Raw genomic sequence first — 18,036 nt, 5'->3', positions numbered from 1 at the left:
ATTCTCAAATTACATGATAACATATGTGAAAACATTATACTGCCTCGACATAAGCTATTTGATTGAAAAAATTACTTAAAAAAAGTGAGAATATTACTTTACATCCATAATTATTCACTTTAGACATTCATCTGGACACAAACACTGTGTATCTTGAGTTTTCATTACCTTTTCGGTACATTGCTCCTAGTAGCTAATTTCGGAATCAATTCTTCATCCTCAGTACTATCGTCCAAATCCAAATTAGAAAGTCTTAGTGAACAACTTCTCTTAATTTTTTGCGGCGACAAAGATTCATTATCTGAACTCTCGTCGTTGGAACTGGAATTAGGATTACTCAACGAACATTCGTCACTCGAACTATTCGAAAACGCCATCCAACTATCCACAGATCTAGGACTGGAATTTGTTATGCTTGGAATAGGCGGGGAGTCTGAAAATACATCTATGTAGTCGGAGATGCTTCTTGGAGATAACCAAAACCCTTACCTAAAAACACAGTTTCTTCGTTGATCGGTACGAAATTTCCAGTCTTAATAACTCCCCGGGCACCCCTAGCAGCTGCTTCTCCAAAAGCTTTGTGCAATGAATTGTGACTGACTTCGTCACTCGATTGGAAAGTGTTGAAGTCAGCCGAATGTCCGAAATCGCTCGAACTACAATTAAAGTCAGTCGAATTACTAAAGTCCGTACTATTAAAGCTAGAGTTGAAGTCGTTGGAGGAATTGCTGGTGTCTGCATCGTAAAAACACGAAGATGCCACATTCCTCTTAGAAGTACTCGTTCTGAAGTTGTTGCTGAATACTGGATCCAGAATTTCTGGCTCTGGGATACAGCTAGAGGTTGCCAATTGGGGAGTCGAACCCTCGTAAACAACTAGGAGAGAGCTGCAAATACGAATTAGTGCTTATATTCAAATTAAGCATTATTGTGGCTTACCATGAGTAGAACCTGTAGCAGCTTTGCTTTTCAATAATCCTCCGCAATTGTTCTAGTTTAGCCAGCACTTTTCTTATCACAAAAATTCGCAATCCGGATCCGTTATTGAAGAATCTCTGCAAGGCATTTTTTAGGCCCTCTTCGTTCAGTTCTCTTCCCCAATATTTGTCTTTCTTGTAATAGAAGTCTGTATCTGTTTGATACACTTGCATGCCGCATAGTCTAACAAAGAAATCATTATTGACATATAAATTCCTCGAGAGGCTGTTGGAGTTTGAAAGAGAATAAAAAAAGGGATGATTCAAGAGAAACCTATTTGTAGTAAAAACATCTTGTTATTTTATTATTTTAATGAGTATACAAATAGAAACTGAGCATTTTTTAGTGAAATTAAGCTTCATTAAAAATTTGGAATTAGAACTATTAATAATCAAAATAATGTTCATTATTATCTATGGACTTTTGTCATTTATCGGATATACCATGGATGCCTTCGCGAAAGACGCTTAGTGGTTTTGAGGCAAAATAGTTATCGAGCCATTTTCGAACATTTTCAATTTTAGAGGACTGCTAGTCAGCTAGAGGACACTGCGTTGATCTTAATAAATGAAAGTCGAATGGAGCCAAGTCTGGAGAAAATGCCGCCCCCTGGAGAATTTCCCAGCCTAAGAAGATGAGTCCTTGTGTGTGCTCTGCTGTATGCGAACGAGATTATCACGCACCAATACTATTTTCCGACTTTCCATAAATGGTCTTTTTCTCTCCAAAGCTTCACTTAATTTGATCATTTGGGCCTGATAAGTATGACTTACTATACAACCACAAAAAGACCTTCCTAAACTAAATATTTAGGTTTTCAAGCAACACACAAAGAAGAAGTTCCTAGAAAGCTCATCATCATTTTGATAAACAGATGGAAGCAAAATATTTCATGGTTTATTGCTGAAACCAAAGAAAATAAGCTTCAACAAAGAGATGCCAATATGCAAAGCTCCGTACATTTATGTGAGAATTTCCGACCAACAAACTGTAAGGATCCGTTTATAAAAGAACTTGTTTTTATTTTAATGATTAATATATTTGGGAAATTTAGGATAAGTTTTTGGTATTGTGACGTTAGGGTTGGTAACAGGATAGAGACCGGTGAACTGACAGAGCCATCTAGGGATGAAACACTGTTGAATAAAGTTAGTACTACCACTGCTACTAAATGGCCAAATGTCGGAGAATCCCCTTTATGACTTAGGTACCGCCCCAGAACTGAAAAGGAAAGGCGAGGAGAGAAAATGTGTAGCTGAGATATAGAAGGGAAGAATAGTAATAAATTCTTTATTTTTTCTATATTTTGTTAATAAATTAACGTTTATTAATTACGGAGAATGCTTCCAATATTATTTCGACATATACTAAAATCCAGGTATCAAGACCTCTAAATTACAACTAAAAACAATTAAGTTTGGGATCTTTTAGCATTTACGCAAAAGTAGGTATAACGAGTATGAAGTAAGTAATAAAATTACGAAATGAAGGAAAATGAATTGTGAGAACTCAAACTCTAGTCAGACGTGCAAAGTTACTCAAAACTGAAATTTTGCAACATTCCCCATTTATTCGAAATCAAGGGGGTGGCTAGAGCTCCTATAGATGCCCACGTGCAATGAAAAAGGGGTGGATTGGGGAAAAAGAAGCTCGAAAGATTCGAAATTTCTGGTAATGTTGTTTTTCGTGTTTCCTTTCTTACATCTGAAATTTGGAATCACAACACGATTTTGCCCTTTTTAGCGCGATGACTCAACTCCTCTATGTCAAGAGAGCGAACGTCGTGTGAAACGCAAATTTCATTATTTTTAATTGGAACAATTGTCGAAAAATGACTAAAAAAAATCAAACTTCGCGCATTTTTTGGGAACGATGCCGATGGAAAAGTGCCTTTGTGTCCTGCCAATTTTAGTAAAGAAATCCACTCACCTAACACCCAAACTGGCAGAAGTACTAGCAGCACACTTGGCCATCTGCTTCGTTCTCTTCTCCGCACTGGCATCGTCTCCGTGCTGCCTCGTCCCCATCTTCAAGTCCAATATACAGGGGTGTCCGAAGTGCGAGGTAATGTTCTCCAACATAAGAAAGTATTGCTTGTTCGAGTTGTCCGACTGCGAGATGCTTTTAACCACATCCTTGGGATTCCCCGTGTGATGTATTCTCATCCTAAAAGTTGAAACTACATGAAGTTGCGCTCTTTCTCGCCAGTCATGGAGATATAATTTAGCCAACCGAATGTAGGTATGTCTAGTTCGCAAATAAAAATCGGAATGATTAATAACCTTCCGAGTTAGGGGTTTAATGATTCAGACAATAGGGCAAGTGAGGATGACGTCACTGCGTAGCTTAAATTGCGTGATGGCCACCTGATTTGGCAGGCAGTGACTAAGGCTACTGAGCTAAAAACGTTTGATTAAAAATCGAAGGGTTATAACAGTGTTCCTTACTTTAAAACGTCCTCTCGCTTCCTCTTCCTGTCGATTTTAATACTTTTAGTACTGTCATCTCTAAAACTAGGACTGTAGCGTTTATCCATCTTTGATCCGCTACATAACGTGGCCTGCATCACTCCTGAAACAATTCGCAGAAGCATGTAGACGGCTGTTTATCCGACTATCACAGAAATTTCTTTCAACTTTCTGAGAAGTTTACAATTAAAGTTGCTTTGTCCAAGACTAAGACGTGACTGAATGACTTGGAAAAAGATTAGGTTTATATGTGACAAAACACTTAAGGTGATTAAGCTACATTGCAGTAACAGAAAGTGTCCCTATAAATTATGACCTAACATACACGCAAACGAGGGGTGCTTTCAAAACGCGGCTTTCGCAGATCGCCATTTGGAAAGCACCCTCGGCAAGTAAGATGATAAAAGTCCAACCCATAAAAATGTAGCAGAGTAGTACGATACAGGTCCATACAAACCCATTGCACCATGACAAAAGTGGCTTTTGGGCATGGGCCGACAACGACTGTCGTTTTCGGATTTTTCGGTCCGCAGGCAGCCGCCATCTTGTCGCCATCTTGTCGGCAGGGTGGCCCTCAATAAAACAATGAAAAGGTTTTTGTGGAAATTGACATGAAAAGGCACATGCGCGCAACACACATTCAGGATTATATTGGCATGGCGACATTTTGTTATTATGGCATAAAGCTTCGGTTTATTGCCGGATGAGGAGCTTGAATTACTAGTGCACGCTTGATACACAGGGTGATTCAAAAAACCAACCCTGTAGAACGTAATTTCTAGCGTAGTTTTAAGACAGAAACTTCGGACGAATGAGCGCCCTTGGCAGCATCGACGCGAAGATACAGGGCGTGCAATTTGCATTGGTTTACCACTGGTTTTCCTTGAAACACGCATCACGCATTAGAAACTGCATTTAAAATCTGTTATCAGAAGGCGAACAGCGGGTCTCTCCTGCAAAGCATTCATTGGATATGCCCCCCTTTTCCTCTTGTATTACGCTGCTCGCTACATAGCTCCATTTACATATCTGCATCATCGATCGTTATTTTCAAAATAATACATTTCCCAGAGACCTAAAACAGTCAAAAAGAGGTCACACCGCCAAGCAGCCGATTTCCATATTTCCTTCAGTGTTTAAAGCCTTTGAGAAGCCTCGAGCTATCAATTTAATAAAAAATACACGAGCTCTTGAAAGCACTCAACTCGGCTTCAGGCCTTGAAGATCCACTGAATTACCGACGGAAAATGACTTCGTTCTTGCCGGATTGGGGGTTGAGGGTCGCTGGGCTATTCTTTACCCTGTTCAATACTTCCGACACAATAAATCGCAACTCCTCGTTAGAGCGTCTTTGAAACAAGGCATGGCATGCGAGGCTTGCGTGCTGATCTTCCAAAATCCTGTCTTTCGGGGAGAAACCAAGCCCTTTGAGTGATGCGAAGTGGCCGCTGCATCATCCCAATTTTACTGAGCTTGGAAAAACTGCATCCCGGGGCTCCATTCTGGGTTGGGAGCGTTCACTGTTCTTAGAATATTGTGGTTAACAAAGTGTCCTCCGAGTTCCCTTGTCAGCAGGCGGATGGCGCGTACATTCTAATTACCTTTCTTCGAAATGCTCAGTTCTTGGGTCGTTGCCGTGGAACTCAGGAAGTGAGTGCGTGGTGCAAGAATAACAGCTTACTAGTTCTGTATTTATCGTTTTGTGAAGAATTTTACGAATTGAAATTCTTATTAATTTTCACAAGAAGAATTTTTAGTAATTTGCTCTATTTTTACAGTTTGTCTAGCGCTAGAATTTTACAATTAGCCTTTATTTAAGCTGAATTTATAAGAAATAAGTAAAACCCGAAAATGGAAAGTTTAAATTAGTGAGTTTTTCCGATTGAATAAAATTTGCGGTAGGAGATTTCTTGCCAAAATGGTGTACGCGATGGGATTTTCTCCCTTTAACCTTAAGTCCTAGAGGACGCGTTCGCAACCTAAAGACACCGATAATTTGCAGCCAAAAAGGGTCAATAGACGAGAGCACAAACACACACATGTCGCATTGAACAAATAATCGATGATAGTCAAATGTGCCGTATCCAATATAATCCAATCCATGTACTTCATAAGTTAGATATTATGACGAAGTCAAAATCAATACTTTGTGAAGTATACTTACCCCACAACATTTAAATATTTACTTACTTTGCATTAGATCACCACCAAAATACTATCTAAATGACGCAATGCAAATACTGATGTAATCGTGTTAATAAAATTCTTACATTGAGGAAATCGACAAAACTGTGAGTAGAACAATGGAAAATTGCCCATTGTCTGGCTTTTACGTCCTCGGTTTATAACCAACAATCACGCAAACCATTCATCCACTGAGACGAAGTAATAATGTAAGTAGAAATAAAAAATTGTTATGTTACCTTCATAACATTCAGCATTCATTGCTTGGAGGGTAAAGGGTAAAATTAAAAATAATAATAAACAAAACGGTTTGTTACAACACCATCGTAAAGGAAAGATGAATTTCGTTAAAAGGTTGGAGTATGATAAAAATGGTTTCGCTAGATGTTTTAGATGTAACGCAGGCTGAGTTAAAGCTGCAATGAACTGAGGTATGCATTTGCCTTGGCAATTTTTAAGACCACTCTATGTTGTCAGGTACTGAAGACACGTGTGAAATCACTGACTGAGTGAGCAACGCTGGTCCCAACTTACTTTTTTTTATTTTAACGTTCAAAATACACATTAATATAGAACATAATAACAATAATATAGCAAAATACTGTTTATAATCACAGACAATATTATCACATTAGATAAAAAAGTTTAACTTTGCACATTCTTATCGTTACATAACACGAATGAGTTTTTCACAATTGTTGTAATAGTGATCCTTAGATCTAGAGTCCAGATATTGTTATAGTGTCCGCTATTGGGTTCACATTCATTGGGAAAATATTACTCAGCTTACCTTTATATTTGGGAACGAACATTTTTATGTCTTGGTCTTGGATGTTTTGGTAAAAGTCGAGTTCCCGGAAGTTGAGCGGCTTGCATATCGTGCTGGAGTTAAGAACCATCAATCTCGTGTGTCCGCCAACCTATAGAAGAGCAAATTTGTTTAAAATAAGTAAGATTTTGCTGAAAAATTAGTTAATTTTAAAGACCGAAGGTTCAAGAGCCCTCAACCTTGTACGTCCAGCAACCCAAAGAATGGTAAATTTTCCAAAAACAAGCAAAGTTTTGCAAAAAATTGATCATTCAGATTCGGCGCCTCGCAAACGTCGCGATGTCTGGCAAATCTCATTTCGCTTCGTTATCGAATAAATTTTTGAATGGGCGTGAATACAGGGTGTTCGTAAAGTCATGAATATATTAATTTTTTATGAATTAAAAAAAATTTCAAAAAATCCTCGCGCACATCAATTTTGTTTAAAAAAAAGTGCTTTCTGTGACATATTGTTTGTGTCAGTGACGTCAGTTATATGCAAATATGACGTCATTGATATTTTTTGTAGATGACAACTGCCGATTTTTTCATGGAATGTGAAAGTACGTCATTTCTATTTTTTGACTATGCAAAATTATTAGTATGTTACATAACAAAACTTTACAATTTTAAAATAAACTACTCCATTTCAGTCATAAAATGTTCAAATTGAAGGTCAATTTAAATTTCGCAGTTCCGAAGCGGTCAATAAATTCCTGCTGGACTCTTTCTAAAATCTCGGGTTTAATGTTGTCGCAATGGATTCTTATCCTGTCTTTCAGATCTCCGATGTTGTCTGGTCTATTTTTACGTACTACATTTTTAAGATAACCCGAGAGAAAAAAAGTCCATGGGTTGAGGTCTGGAGACCTCGGCGGCCACTCGATACTGCCACATCTTTCAATCCATCTACTCGCAGATATCTGATTAGGATATCCGTAAACAATAACCGAATAACGTGGTGAAGCTCTATCTTGTTAAAACCGTAACTTTGCGTGACTTTACAAATACCCTATATATTCTTGATTAATCGCGGTTAATTAGAAAGTCATTCACATCTGAACCTTTTGCGTTGCTAACAATATTTACATCGCAATCGGAAACACTGCGAATTATTGTCCGTTTATCAGGGTTATATTGAAATAACCTTTGCATACACAAAGCAGAATTAAACACATGCAATGTTATACAAATAAATAGTTTTTAATGGAAATTAACCAAGACACTTTCGTAAACCTTAACATTTTTAGATACAGATGAGGTTATCTACATTACACATGCAAAGATTCAATGACTGGAATCGGGTTTGAACTGGATCGGAGACGGGCATGGGAAAAAGTCTGGCAGTGTGAGAAAATTTTTATCTCCAGACGAGGCATTAAGGTCGTGACGTTTACATCTAAATTGGAAGATACGAGTTCTATTTGAATGTAGCGTAATAACACGCGATTATGTAACAGAAAAAGCTCACATTTACTGCGAGTTCGTTAGAGTGTTCAAAGACCCCGGAGCTTTCAACAAAATTCCCCCGACTTTAAATTAAAACGTTCTCGCATGAACTGAAGACTGTGGTCTAAACCTTCCATTAGCGTTAAACGTCACAATGGTTTAATCAGCCTTATAAAATTACGTGTGTAGCAATATGTCCATCGTTGTAATCCAAGGAAGGTCAACAGCATTCAACAGTCAGTGATGATAAGTAGCTGTTGCAAGTCGAAACTATCTATGAACGTTTTCATCTAAATTATGTAACGACTTTCAAAATTTCATAATTCAGCACTTCTAAAGTGAAAAAAAAAAAAATGCGAAAGGGAAATGAAAGTGACTCTCTCGAGCCTTCATTGTATGCAATACTGTAATTATGTGGAAGATGTTTGTCATTGTGGCGTAGTGAAATCAGAGATATTGCCGAAGATTTTATTGTATTTCCTCATTGTGACGCCGCACTCTCAGATGTGGGTATTTCACCTTCAAATTTGGAAACGAGTCCGATAACCGAACTAACCAGATATTATCTGCTATCAGTGGCTATCAGGAAAGTGAAAAAAGCGGGGATTTGCACACTGCATACTGGCTGTGTATGTGAAATGGAAAATCGTCATATTCTCCAACTCAGTCACGTTATAAAACTTAACGAGACATAAAAGAAAGGTTCTCTTAATGTTGTCGAGGACACCTGAGTAAATCACAGCAGGTATCCGTAGCGAAGTTGATATCCTGAACTTATCTCCGAAATTGGGGATATTTCAGGTGTTTCCAAGAAAAGCTGAGCTGATGCCTGCATGTGGTTTCCTCTTTGTTTCCCATTCCTTCTAGGTCACACTCGAGACTTGAATTAAAAAAAAAAAGGAAAATCCCTCAAAAAAACTAAATTTTAATGAGCTATATCAAAAAGGTCGTATTTCCCAACAGAACGAATAACAAAGCCGCTCTGGAAAGTTCAGAGTGAACCACCTAAGCGCCCTTAACTGCACGAAATTTGGACCAAGAGACAGGGGCGGATTAAGACATTTGACCCTGTGCAATCAAAATGATTTCACTCTCTCCTAGTATCTCCTGTATTTTTATTTTTGCAGATTTATTTGTCTGAATCACGCTAAAATGGATCTCACGCTCTTTTCCTACTTTTTCTTTTCAAATGAAACGAAACTAATTTTGCCCTCTTTAACCTTTTGTTCCATTTGACTATACACCTGCAACTAAGTGACGCTTGACATCGTCGAAAAGTGTTATGAATTTGTTAACTGTTCAGACATGCCGGAACTGAAATTTCCATTGTAAGCAAAAGGACCGTTTTATATCTCCTGTGGGGCGCCTAAAACGCTAATTATGATGCAAACGAAAAATACAGAGTGTAACATATGTATCATCACGCAGGTATTTCGGGGAGCAATAGTATTCTACAAAATAATTTAAAAAATCTAATAGACTGATGGTCAAAAACGCGCCATTTCCGATACACAGGGTGGCAAAGTTTCACATTTTATTTTTAATTTTCTCGATAGATATTTTTACAAATTCTACAAAAACGGCGAGACGCGAAAATACCGCAAGGGACCAAAAAGCTAAAGAATTCAAAGAGGAATTTAAATTTGGTATGAGAATTCATACGATGCGTTCCAAAAAAACGCACAACGCATAAAACAGTACATGGGCCAAAAAACATAACACCCTGTATATGGCAGTTTTAACGTTTTGTTATAGGGGGTTTACAGAAAATAGGCGTAGGAAATTTCGAAAATTTAACTTACGTGAGAAAAGCGCAAAATATGAGAAAAAATGTGAAACTTTGCCGCCCTGCATATCGAAAATGATGCGTTTTTGACCGTGGGTCTGTTAGCATTTTTTTATTATTCTGCAGAGTACTATCGCCCCCTGAAATATCTCCATGAAGATATGTTGCACCATGTACATAAGCAGTGCCCTCCTTTGATAAGCTACAACGGTCTCCTTATCAACATTAGAGTAATTTCTTCCCCGCAATAATCTCATGCCTCTTACCTGGTTGCTTAAAGGAAACAAATCAACTTCTCCATTCTCCTGAGACTCAAGGACCTGTTTTTCACTAGCACACCGCAAACCATTATTTCCAGTAGCATCTGCAGTAAAATTACCGCGTTTTCCATGAGATGATTCAGTATCTCCCATGCCCCACTCCGCCAACAAGTAAACCATCCCTTCACACCACTGGAAATCTGGACGTTCTCCTGCTTTTCACTGCTTATATACGAAAGTCTTTAACGTCTGGAACGATCCGCTTGAGTATTGGTACGATCTGAAACAGACCAAAGCGCTGATTAGATTGCTGCAAATGGAATGATGAACAATGTTTGTGATTGTTGCGATGATTGCAATATCTGTAATAACGGGATTTTGGTGAATTTAGTCTACGTGGAAGCGAGGGGTCTATTGTGAACCGGGGGAATTATAAATTTTGGTCAACGATAAGACGGTAGTAAACGGAAAATGCCAGTTACGACATCGTAAATAAAATGCACGACATTCGATGAAGCACTAAAAATGTTAATAATCAAAAGGATTGATTTACAGCTTATGTTCGATTCGGGCCTGTGATGATTAAGTTTGTGTGTGTTTGCCTTGTGACACACACGCGCTGCGACACGTATCAAGATGTGCAGCTTAAACAGGAGATCTGAATTGTTTGGTTCAAAGATTCCCAATTAGCGTCAGTACATGTTTAAAACGTCTTAAATACGCGCAGTCCGAACGTAAAGTACGTTCTAAATACCCACATTTCTGTGCGTGATACGCACCCGTTACGTATACTTTGCGCACAGCCCGCACGTAAATGGACGTAATTGTGCAAACTTTGCGCACAGCCCGTACGTAAATGGACGTAGGCGCGTACATTTCTGCAAGTCATACGTACTTAGTGCTATATTTTGCAACAAAATGTGTTATATTTAGCAGAATTTTGAATTAACTATAGTACTGAACTCTTCAAAACTTAATTACCCATCAGTCTTATCAAGTGTTCTTATCAGTTTTTTTAAATTGTTTCAAAATTCACAGCAAAGGTCTTTGGAGTTTCATTTCAATGTGTGTCGCGATCTTGCTCAAAGATACCTCAAATCTCTTAAGGAAAATGAGGACACTGAGGCTTATGATACGCGCGAGCCTCGACACTTCCGAAGAAGGTGAAGAAGTAAAACATACAGTTTCAAGCGGTTTAGTTAAAATCGCAGAGAAATGCCGATTTTTTTCGTCCGAAAGTTATGAAAATTTTCAGTGTTGGACAAAACAGGACTATTCAACGATGAAGCCATCTCTTTGCTGCTTAAGTCGCTGAGATTTAGTGTTAATAATAAAACTGGGCCACATAACGATTTCAATGTCTCTGTAAACAAGATGCAAATTGTTTATTGAATTGAAAATCATTTGGATATAAAGAGAATACTAAAGAGCTCCCGCATATGACGACATTGAATTTATTCGAGAAAAAAGTATGCAAAGGCCATTTGAATATTGCAGAGGAAAGGAATTGACCAACTCATGTTGTATGACTTGCTAGGACTGCGGAATTTGTTAAGAAGGATGGATAGAGAGTACTGCGCTTCCAAAAGATAGCGAGATGCTAATTGAGAACCTAAGCAAAGATATTCATAATCTACACTAGTAAATTTAGATTAAGCAGCAAGGGAGACAAAAACTCAGGATAAAACAAAATGCTTAGTAAAATTCTTCAAGATGAAGCAGCAAATGTTGAAGGTCAACTTAACTCAGCACTGGATATATTTACTATCTAAAAATAACCTTGAACTCGCGACAGAAATCCAACACAAACCGAATCATTCAAACAGATAAGAGCCAAGTTGGAGAAGAGAATTCTAGAAGTCGATCGGCGACTCCTGGAAATGGTGACCGCTGGTGCAAACATGCGTGATCCGAAAGTTGATAGTTTTAAAAATACAGGCAGTTGAAAGTTAAAATTTTAATTTGTTCATTATACATGATTAATAAATTATAAAATGCAGTTTGGCTTATTTTGCTTTTAATTTCCTGTGTTATCAAGGCAGAGGATTCGTTAAATCCATTTTCCTCGAGAACGGATCGAGATACCGAAACGAAATCAGAGTATATAATTAATGGAAAAATGACTGCTTTTTCAGGTTTTGAGCCAAATTTCATGTTAGTCCTAGAGGATGATAAATTATTAACTGTAAATATCGATGAAATTGATCGTAAATTGTCGCCTCTATGAGCAGCATGGAAGCTGCAATACATATCTTATTAATCGACTAAAAAAATAACTTTAATACATTTTTAGAATAATGCAAAAAACGAATTGATATTTTTAACTCTCAACACCCTGTATTTACGAAACGATCAATTTTCGGACAAGGTATATTTATATCAGCGACCACTATTTGCCGTGTAGTATCCCAACCTTCCGGATTTTCTATTGCTAATAAATCACCCTTTACACAAGATAAACGAAACTTGATCCCACTTTAAATAGCTCTTTAAAATCGTACTTCACACCACGTATTAAGGGCCTACAATTACATACACATTCTAAATATACCTTTTAGGTCCCATATGACCATTCCTAACTAGAACTTGGAACCATACCTACATATGTATCACGTCGTTTGCTAGATGGGTTGATTTGTGGTAGATGAAACTGTACTTCATGTAAGGACAGCGAGTCTTAGCTTTGCTTTAGGATCAGTAGTATATCGCAATTTTAAACTCCACCTGCAGTTGAACTGGAGATTTTGACAAATAGACAAAGGAATATATGTTAAAACCGAGCCTTAAACCCCCGATCGAGTTTAAAACTGCGAAATACAACTGGCCTTAGAGCAAGAACTCCGTGAATATCAATATGAAAAATTCGAACACTGACACTTTGTAGCATGTGACAGATTTTGTATGACATGTGCGCATGCCGAGCTTGCGGGAAAACTTTTTTCTGTCATGCGAGTCAAGTCACCGAACATGATCCCGTGGAGGAGTTCTATCTTGAAATCTTCATTGCCTTTTAATCTATTTCTCTTCTGCCTTGAGACGTAGGCACCTGACGTAGACGACCTGGCGACTGTTAACAAGAATAACATGTTCAGGAAATCTAAAAAAGCTGGGATAACCAAAATATGGAATTTCGAAATTTTCTGCATCAGAATTGAGAGGTCTAAAATGCTATGGAAGGAATGGTGGAGGGAACACACAATCCCTACGAATGCTCTTTTATAGGAGGTCGCTACAGCTGGCTCCACCAACGATTTTCACATAGAGAGCTGCACTCTCTACAACAAAATTAACTGTTTTCCTTGAAACGACAACCTGCTTGAACGATTCCGGCAATAAATCATTAGATCACACTTAAAACTGACTGATTCTAACTCATTACCTACCGCACTTACGCGAAAAATTATCTTTGCGGCGCTATTAACCAACGTTGACATATTTACCCATATAACTATATGAACTTTGAGAGCAAAAATTCCACAAAATCCTTTTAACCATTTATTAAACTTGTTTTCGACATTTTCGAATCGATCTTAAGTTATTTTAGAATAAACACTTTGATCCACATTGGCTCAGACAAATAAGTATAGTGACATCACTATATCAGGACACTTTTGTGGCGCGGAAATCACCATGACGTGGTCAAATTTCATTAGGAGCCATTCCAAGTAAACAGTCAACAGCACTTGAAAATACATCATGTACAGAATCTGTAGGTGCAGCCGTTTTCTGTCTAAATGGTTTTTATCTATAGGCAAGTGTTATACAAGAGTAATTTTAAGTAAGTCTGCCTCTCAGTCTAGTGTAGGTGGTTATCAATAATAATATGCAAAAGTTGTTTTTAACTTGCTACCAACTTTCAGTTTTTATTCAACAAGTCTAGTCGGGAATTTCCTCATTGACCACTATTTGTTTGTGCATGAATAGTGAGTCACAACTTGAATGAGTGCGATCACAAATGTGATTACGGTTATTTCGGGTTAACTTTCGTTTGATATGCATTGGCATATGCGACTATATGGTATTCGAAAGTCTGAGACGCACATGCGCAGAACTTTCTTATTGATTACTACAGGACAAAGTCGCCTGTGCGACAAGATATTTATTGTTCACATAAAATTTGGTTTCCAGGTAGTGCAAGTACAGTCATCAATCAAAGGAACCATTAATTGTGTGGAAACTTTCTAGCAATGTCGAAATCCATATCCCGAAGGGAGAACTGTTATTTCGTTTCAACACGAACATTATTACCATGCGCGATCACGGATCTAAATATTTGTCATAGGGATTAGTACCCATATGAGGCGATAATAAATGGGGGAAACGTGATTACACAAAATAGATGTTTCTGCTGGAATGAACACCGCACGTTTCAGAAGATCATGACAATTATGTGAAATGAACTGGCTTTGAATATTAATTGCATGGATAGAGCGGCATAACGTTGCAACCTCTCAGGGAGGCGTATCCAAACTGGGAGTAACTTTCTTCGAAACGCCCAAAAATCTCCGAGGTAAACCTAGACAGTATGTATTGGGCACTGCTTCTTGCTTTTAGGTAGACGTGTATAGCAGGGTTGCCTGCCTTTAATCGGGGGCTAGCTACATCCACATTGACTAGATTCACGTCAGTTACAGTCATCCTTACATACTGAAATAGCTGATGACTGATGCTTTATCCCACGAAATGTTACAAACCGCTTTACTTGGATAATCGTGGGAATGCGTAAGACACTCTAGGTTCCCATGACATGTAAGTGTTGAGTCCAAGAAGTGAGTCGACACCCAACACAGTTAAACTCACTAAGAAATCGGTGGTGCGTGGGGATATTGTAGTTTTAGAATTGCAGAAAGGGCTTCACTGAAACGGCAGAAATCACCAAAATCAGGATTTTTTTAAAGACTTCAGGAGGTGCTAATCTAGAAAATGGTTTAGCAAAACTGCCAGTACTCCAGTTCTACAGATGCTATATGGATACGCAGATGTTCTCTTCGTATCAGGAGGAACTCTCAATCTTAACGAGCCCTCGAACGTATCTTTTTGTTAAGTTAAAACTCACACAAACGGCAGCATGATTATATTGTATTGAGCCGTTTCAGTGAATCATCATTTTTGTGTATTGTTACGTAGAAAACGACGATTCGTATGCGATTATTTCCCAATATAGAATGAAATTTGCTCAACTAGCTATAACACAAAATGTGTTTTCTCTCTTTTGGAAAGCGTTGCTGGTTTACTTAGTCTAAAAAGTCGAAACGTTTGATAACAAATTGTTAAGTTTTATGACTCTTTTTAACGACCAATAAAATTTAGCCACTATCAAAGTCAGGTCTGAGTCACTCTAATAATGCGGCAAGCAATATACTATATGATATAATGTAAAATCTGTATGGCACCACGTTTGCCAGAAATCTCGTACCAAACGATGATCATATGGGTTTTACTTTCATCCGCAATCATAAAACTATAGATCTATAAATATATACTATATAATAATAATATTCTATATTAGAAAACAGTATACAGGGTGTAACATATCACTACGGAGATATTTTAGGGGCGATAGTCCTCTGCGAAATAATAAAAAAATGCGAATAGATCTGTGGTCATCAACGTACCATTTTCGATATACAAGGTGGCGAAATTTCGCATTTTATTTTTTTTTTTATCGGCCGATATTGTTGCAAATCTGCGAAAACGGTGAAAGACACGAAAATACTGTAAGGGACCAAAAGAGCTAAAGAACTGATGAAGGAATTTAAATTTGGTATCAGAATTCTTACGGGGCGTTTTGAAAAAAAAAAAGCATAAAATAGTTCATAACCCAAAAGAACATGACACTCTGTATATGACGACGATTTTGAAATTTTTTTTGTAGGGGGTTTTACAGAAAATAGGTGTACGGAATTTCAAAAATTTAACTCAAGCTACATACATATGTGAGAAAAACGCGAAAGATGAGAAATAATGTGAAACTTTGGCAGGCTGCATATCGAAAATGATGCGTTTTTGACTATGGATCCGTTAAAAGATATATTATTATTTTGTACGGTACTATCGCCCCCCGAAAGATCTACATGATGATATGAATGCTACATCCTTTAATCTGTATATCTGGCATGATTTTTCCGAGAATAATTGGGTATATGTGAAAACAATAATAGTTCCTTGTGTGTTTTACTCGCATGTATGATCTAATATGTTGATTTTTGAAATATCGAGATTGTGACGTTGTTATCTTATCTTCACCCATCATTCTGGATAATCCATAATTTTTATGAATGTTTAATAAATTTAATAATACGGAGAAATTACGTAAATTTAAGCTAAGCAAAGACCAACATTCAACCACTAAATTAATTTTTATCCTTTTGTCTCAAGTCATCATTTTTTGGCTAGTTGTAAATTAATGTCGGTAATTATCACTAATTGTTGCTGTGAAAAATTAGATATTAGAGAATTTAGCGTGGGAGGACAAAGACTGAAGACCTGAAGAAAAAACATGAGGACAATGAAAGATACGAAGAAGAAAAAGGGAAAGGAGAGGAGTAGAAAGATGACGAAGGAGAACAAGGCGATGATTGAGGTTGTTTAAAGGAGGGGGAGAGGAGGGAGGAGGGAGGAGGGGAGGAGGAGGAGGAATCGTATTGGGAATGTGATCAGGCAGAGGCAGCCTGAGATCTTTATTTGAGGTTAGATTTTTGTTTTCATATATTTCCTGCAGCTTTAAAATAAACGCCATCATTGCTACAAAATCATGAACGAATATACAGTACCAGCCTTAAGGTGGGAGGGGGAGGGGGGGTTAACAACTCAGGGCGACGGACTTTCCTGGTCCTTGGTCTTGGAGATAGGGGAGCGATGATTAAAAGTTTTGTTTAGGGCTCTAGACTTGCTAAAGCCGGCCCTGCGTATTTAAAAGCTAAGAAAGAAATTTTCCGTGACGCCTGTTTTTTGTTTGACCAGCGCTAAATTTCCATTAGCTGCAGATCTTTACTCTATTACATAAAATTTAACCAAATTCCTATAAGAAAACTGACCCAAGTACTGGTCAGAACCCATTAACACCCGAGCCGATTAATCACATTTCCGCAGTAGAATTTTAACTTTTTTTTTTAAGTGATAAAATAGTGACGACTTTATCGGCTGCGGAACTATTAGAATTTCTAATGCCGAAAAAATCGACCTTTATTCGTATAATATTTGTGTCATGTCAGTAAAGTCAACATGCAGGACCAATTTGCATTTTTGCAAATAATACGTTAATTGATCGTTAGTGAAGGTGTGCTAACCGGACGTTCACACCTCAAATAATGAGTAAGTGAAAATTGGAATGGTTTGTTGACGTAACTTTGGGAGATCCGCTGCACGGGCTTAATGAAAAGCGGTTTAAAGTCACCTCATGCAATGCATCAACAGTAAAGTGAAGACAACGCGTGGCAGGACTCAAAATTTTTTGGCTGTCTAGGGCACGTGCTCCACCCAAGCAGTACCGGCCTTGCGGGGGACGAGGTTGGGCGACGTACTTTCCTGGCCGGCGGTTTTTCTTGGGGTAGAGAAGCGGTGGTTAAAAATTTTGCCCAGGGCGCCAGACTTGCTGGAGCCGGCCCTGCACCCGCCGCATCATATCTTAAGAATTTTAACTAGAAACAGTTATGTATTTTTACGATTTTATTTCTAGGATTATACTAAGCGAACACTCAACAATCACCTACATCTCCTTCTAATAATAAACCAATTCTCTAAATTAAGTTACAAAGAGAAGGGGATCCAAAAGAAAAACAATGGGTGGGCACCCTCATTCGCATATTTTTAGTAACGTATGCGTCAAATGCAGGTTGTTTACAAAATAGCTAAGGATTTGCTTAATTAATGGTGACTTAAAACTTATGAAGTTAATTAATTAACAGTTGGCAAAAATACTCAATCGCCGGAGGGGCCTCAGCAGATCCAGCAGTCGCATCAACGCATCAGATGAATGCGAATATCATGCGATATGCGATTATCTTTGTTTTAACTCCGTTTTATTAATTTCTTTCACAACATTTAATGCGTACCAACGGTTGTTGTAATTGGAGTCTATGTTGCTCGTCCCTGTTGAAAATG

At 37.9% G+C, this 18,036-nt stretch overlaps 2 protein-coding genes across 3 annotated transcripts in view; one reads left to right on the top strand and one right to left on the bottom strand.

Annotated features, from left to right (window-relative positions):
- The window catches only part of LOC136413450 (probable protein phosphatase CG10417), a 77,222-nt gene that overhangs the window by 40,092 nt on the left and 19,094 nt on the right, over positions 1 to 18,036 (top strand). The window lies entirely within an intron of this gene.
- Ip6k (Inositol hexakisphosphate kinase) overlaps positions 1 to 18,036 on the bottom strand; it is a 29,498-nt gene that overhangs the window by 1,752 nt on the left and 9,710 nt on the right. Inside the window, exons 2-8 of one of the 2 annotated variants that reach the window (XM_066397301.1) lie at positions 9,940 to 10,213; positions 6,421 to 6,550; positions 3,426 to 3,549; positions 2,908 to 3,144; positions 940 to 1,161; positions 490 to 887; positions 169 to 433 (exon numbers count right to left, since the gene is read on the bottom strand). In XM_066397301.1, coding sequence (XP_066253398.1) covers positions 169 to 433; positions 490 to 887; positions 940 to 1,161; positions 2,908 to 3,144; positions 3,426 to 3,549; positions 6,421 to 6,550; positions 9,940 to 10,113 — 1,550 coding nt within the window. In that variant the 5' untranslated portion in view covers positions 10,114 to 10,213. Of the gene's footprint in view, positions 1 to 168; positions 434 to 489; positions 888 to 939; positions 1,162 to 2,907; positions 3,145 to 3,425; positions 3,550 to 3,859; positions 4,179 to 6,420; positions 6,551 to 9,939; positions 10,214 to 18,036 lie in introns of those variants that run through there. The other variant, XM_066397302.1, reaches the window with a different exon arrangement.

This window comes from Euwallacea similis, chromosome 14 (assembly GCF_039881205.1).
Source record: "Euwallacea similis isolate ESF13 chromosome 14, ESF131.1, whole genome shotgun sequence".
Lineage (NCBI taxonomy): Eukaryota > Metazoa > Arthropoda > Insecta > Coleoptera > Curculionidae > Euwallacea > Euwallacea similis.
The sequence above is the reverse complement of the archived record's forward strand: the minus strand, read 5'-3'. Positions and strand labels throughout refer to the sequence as shown.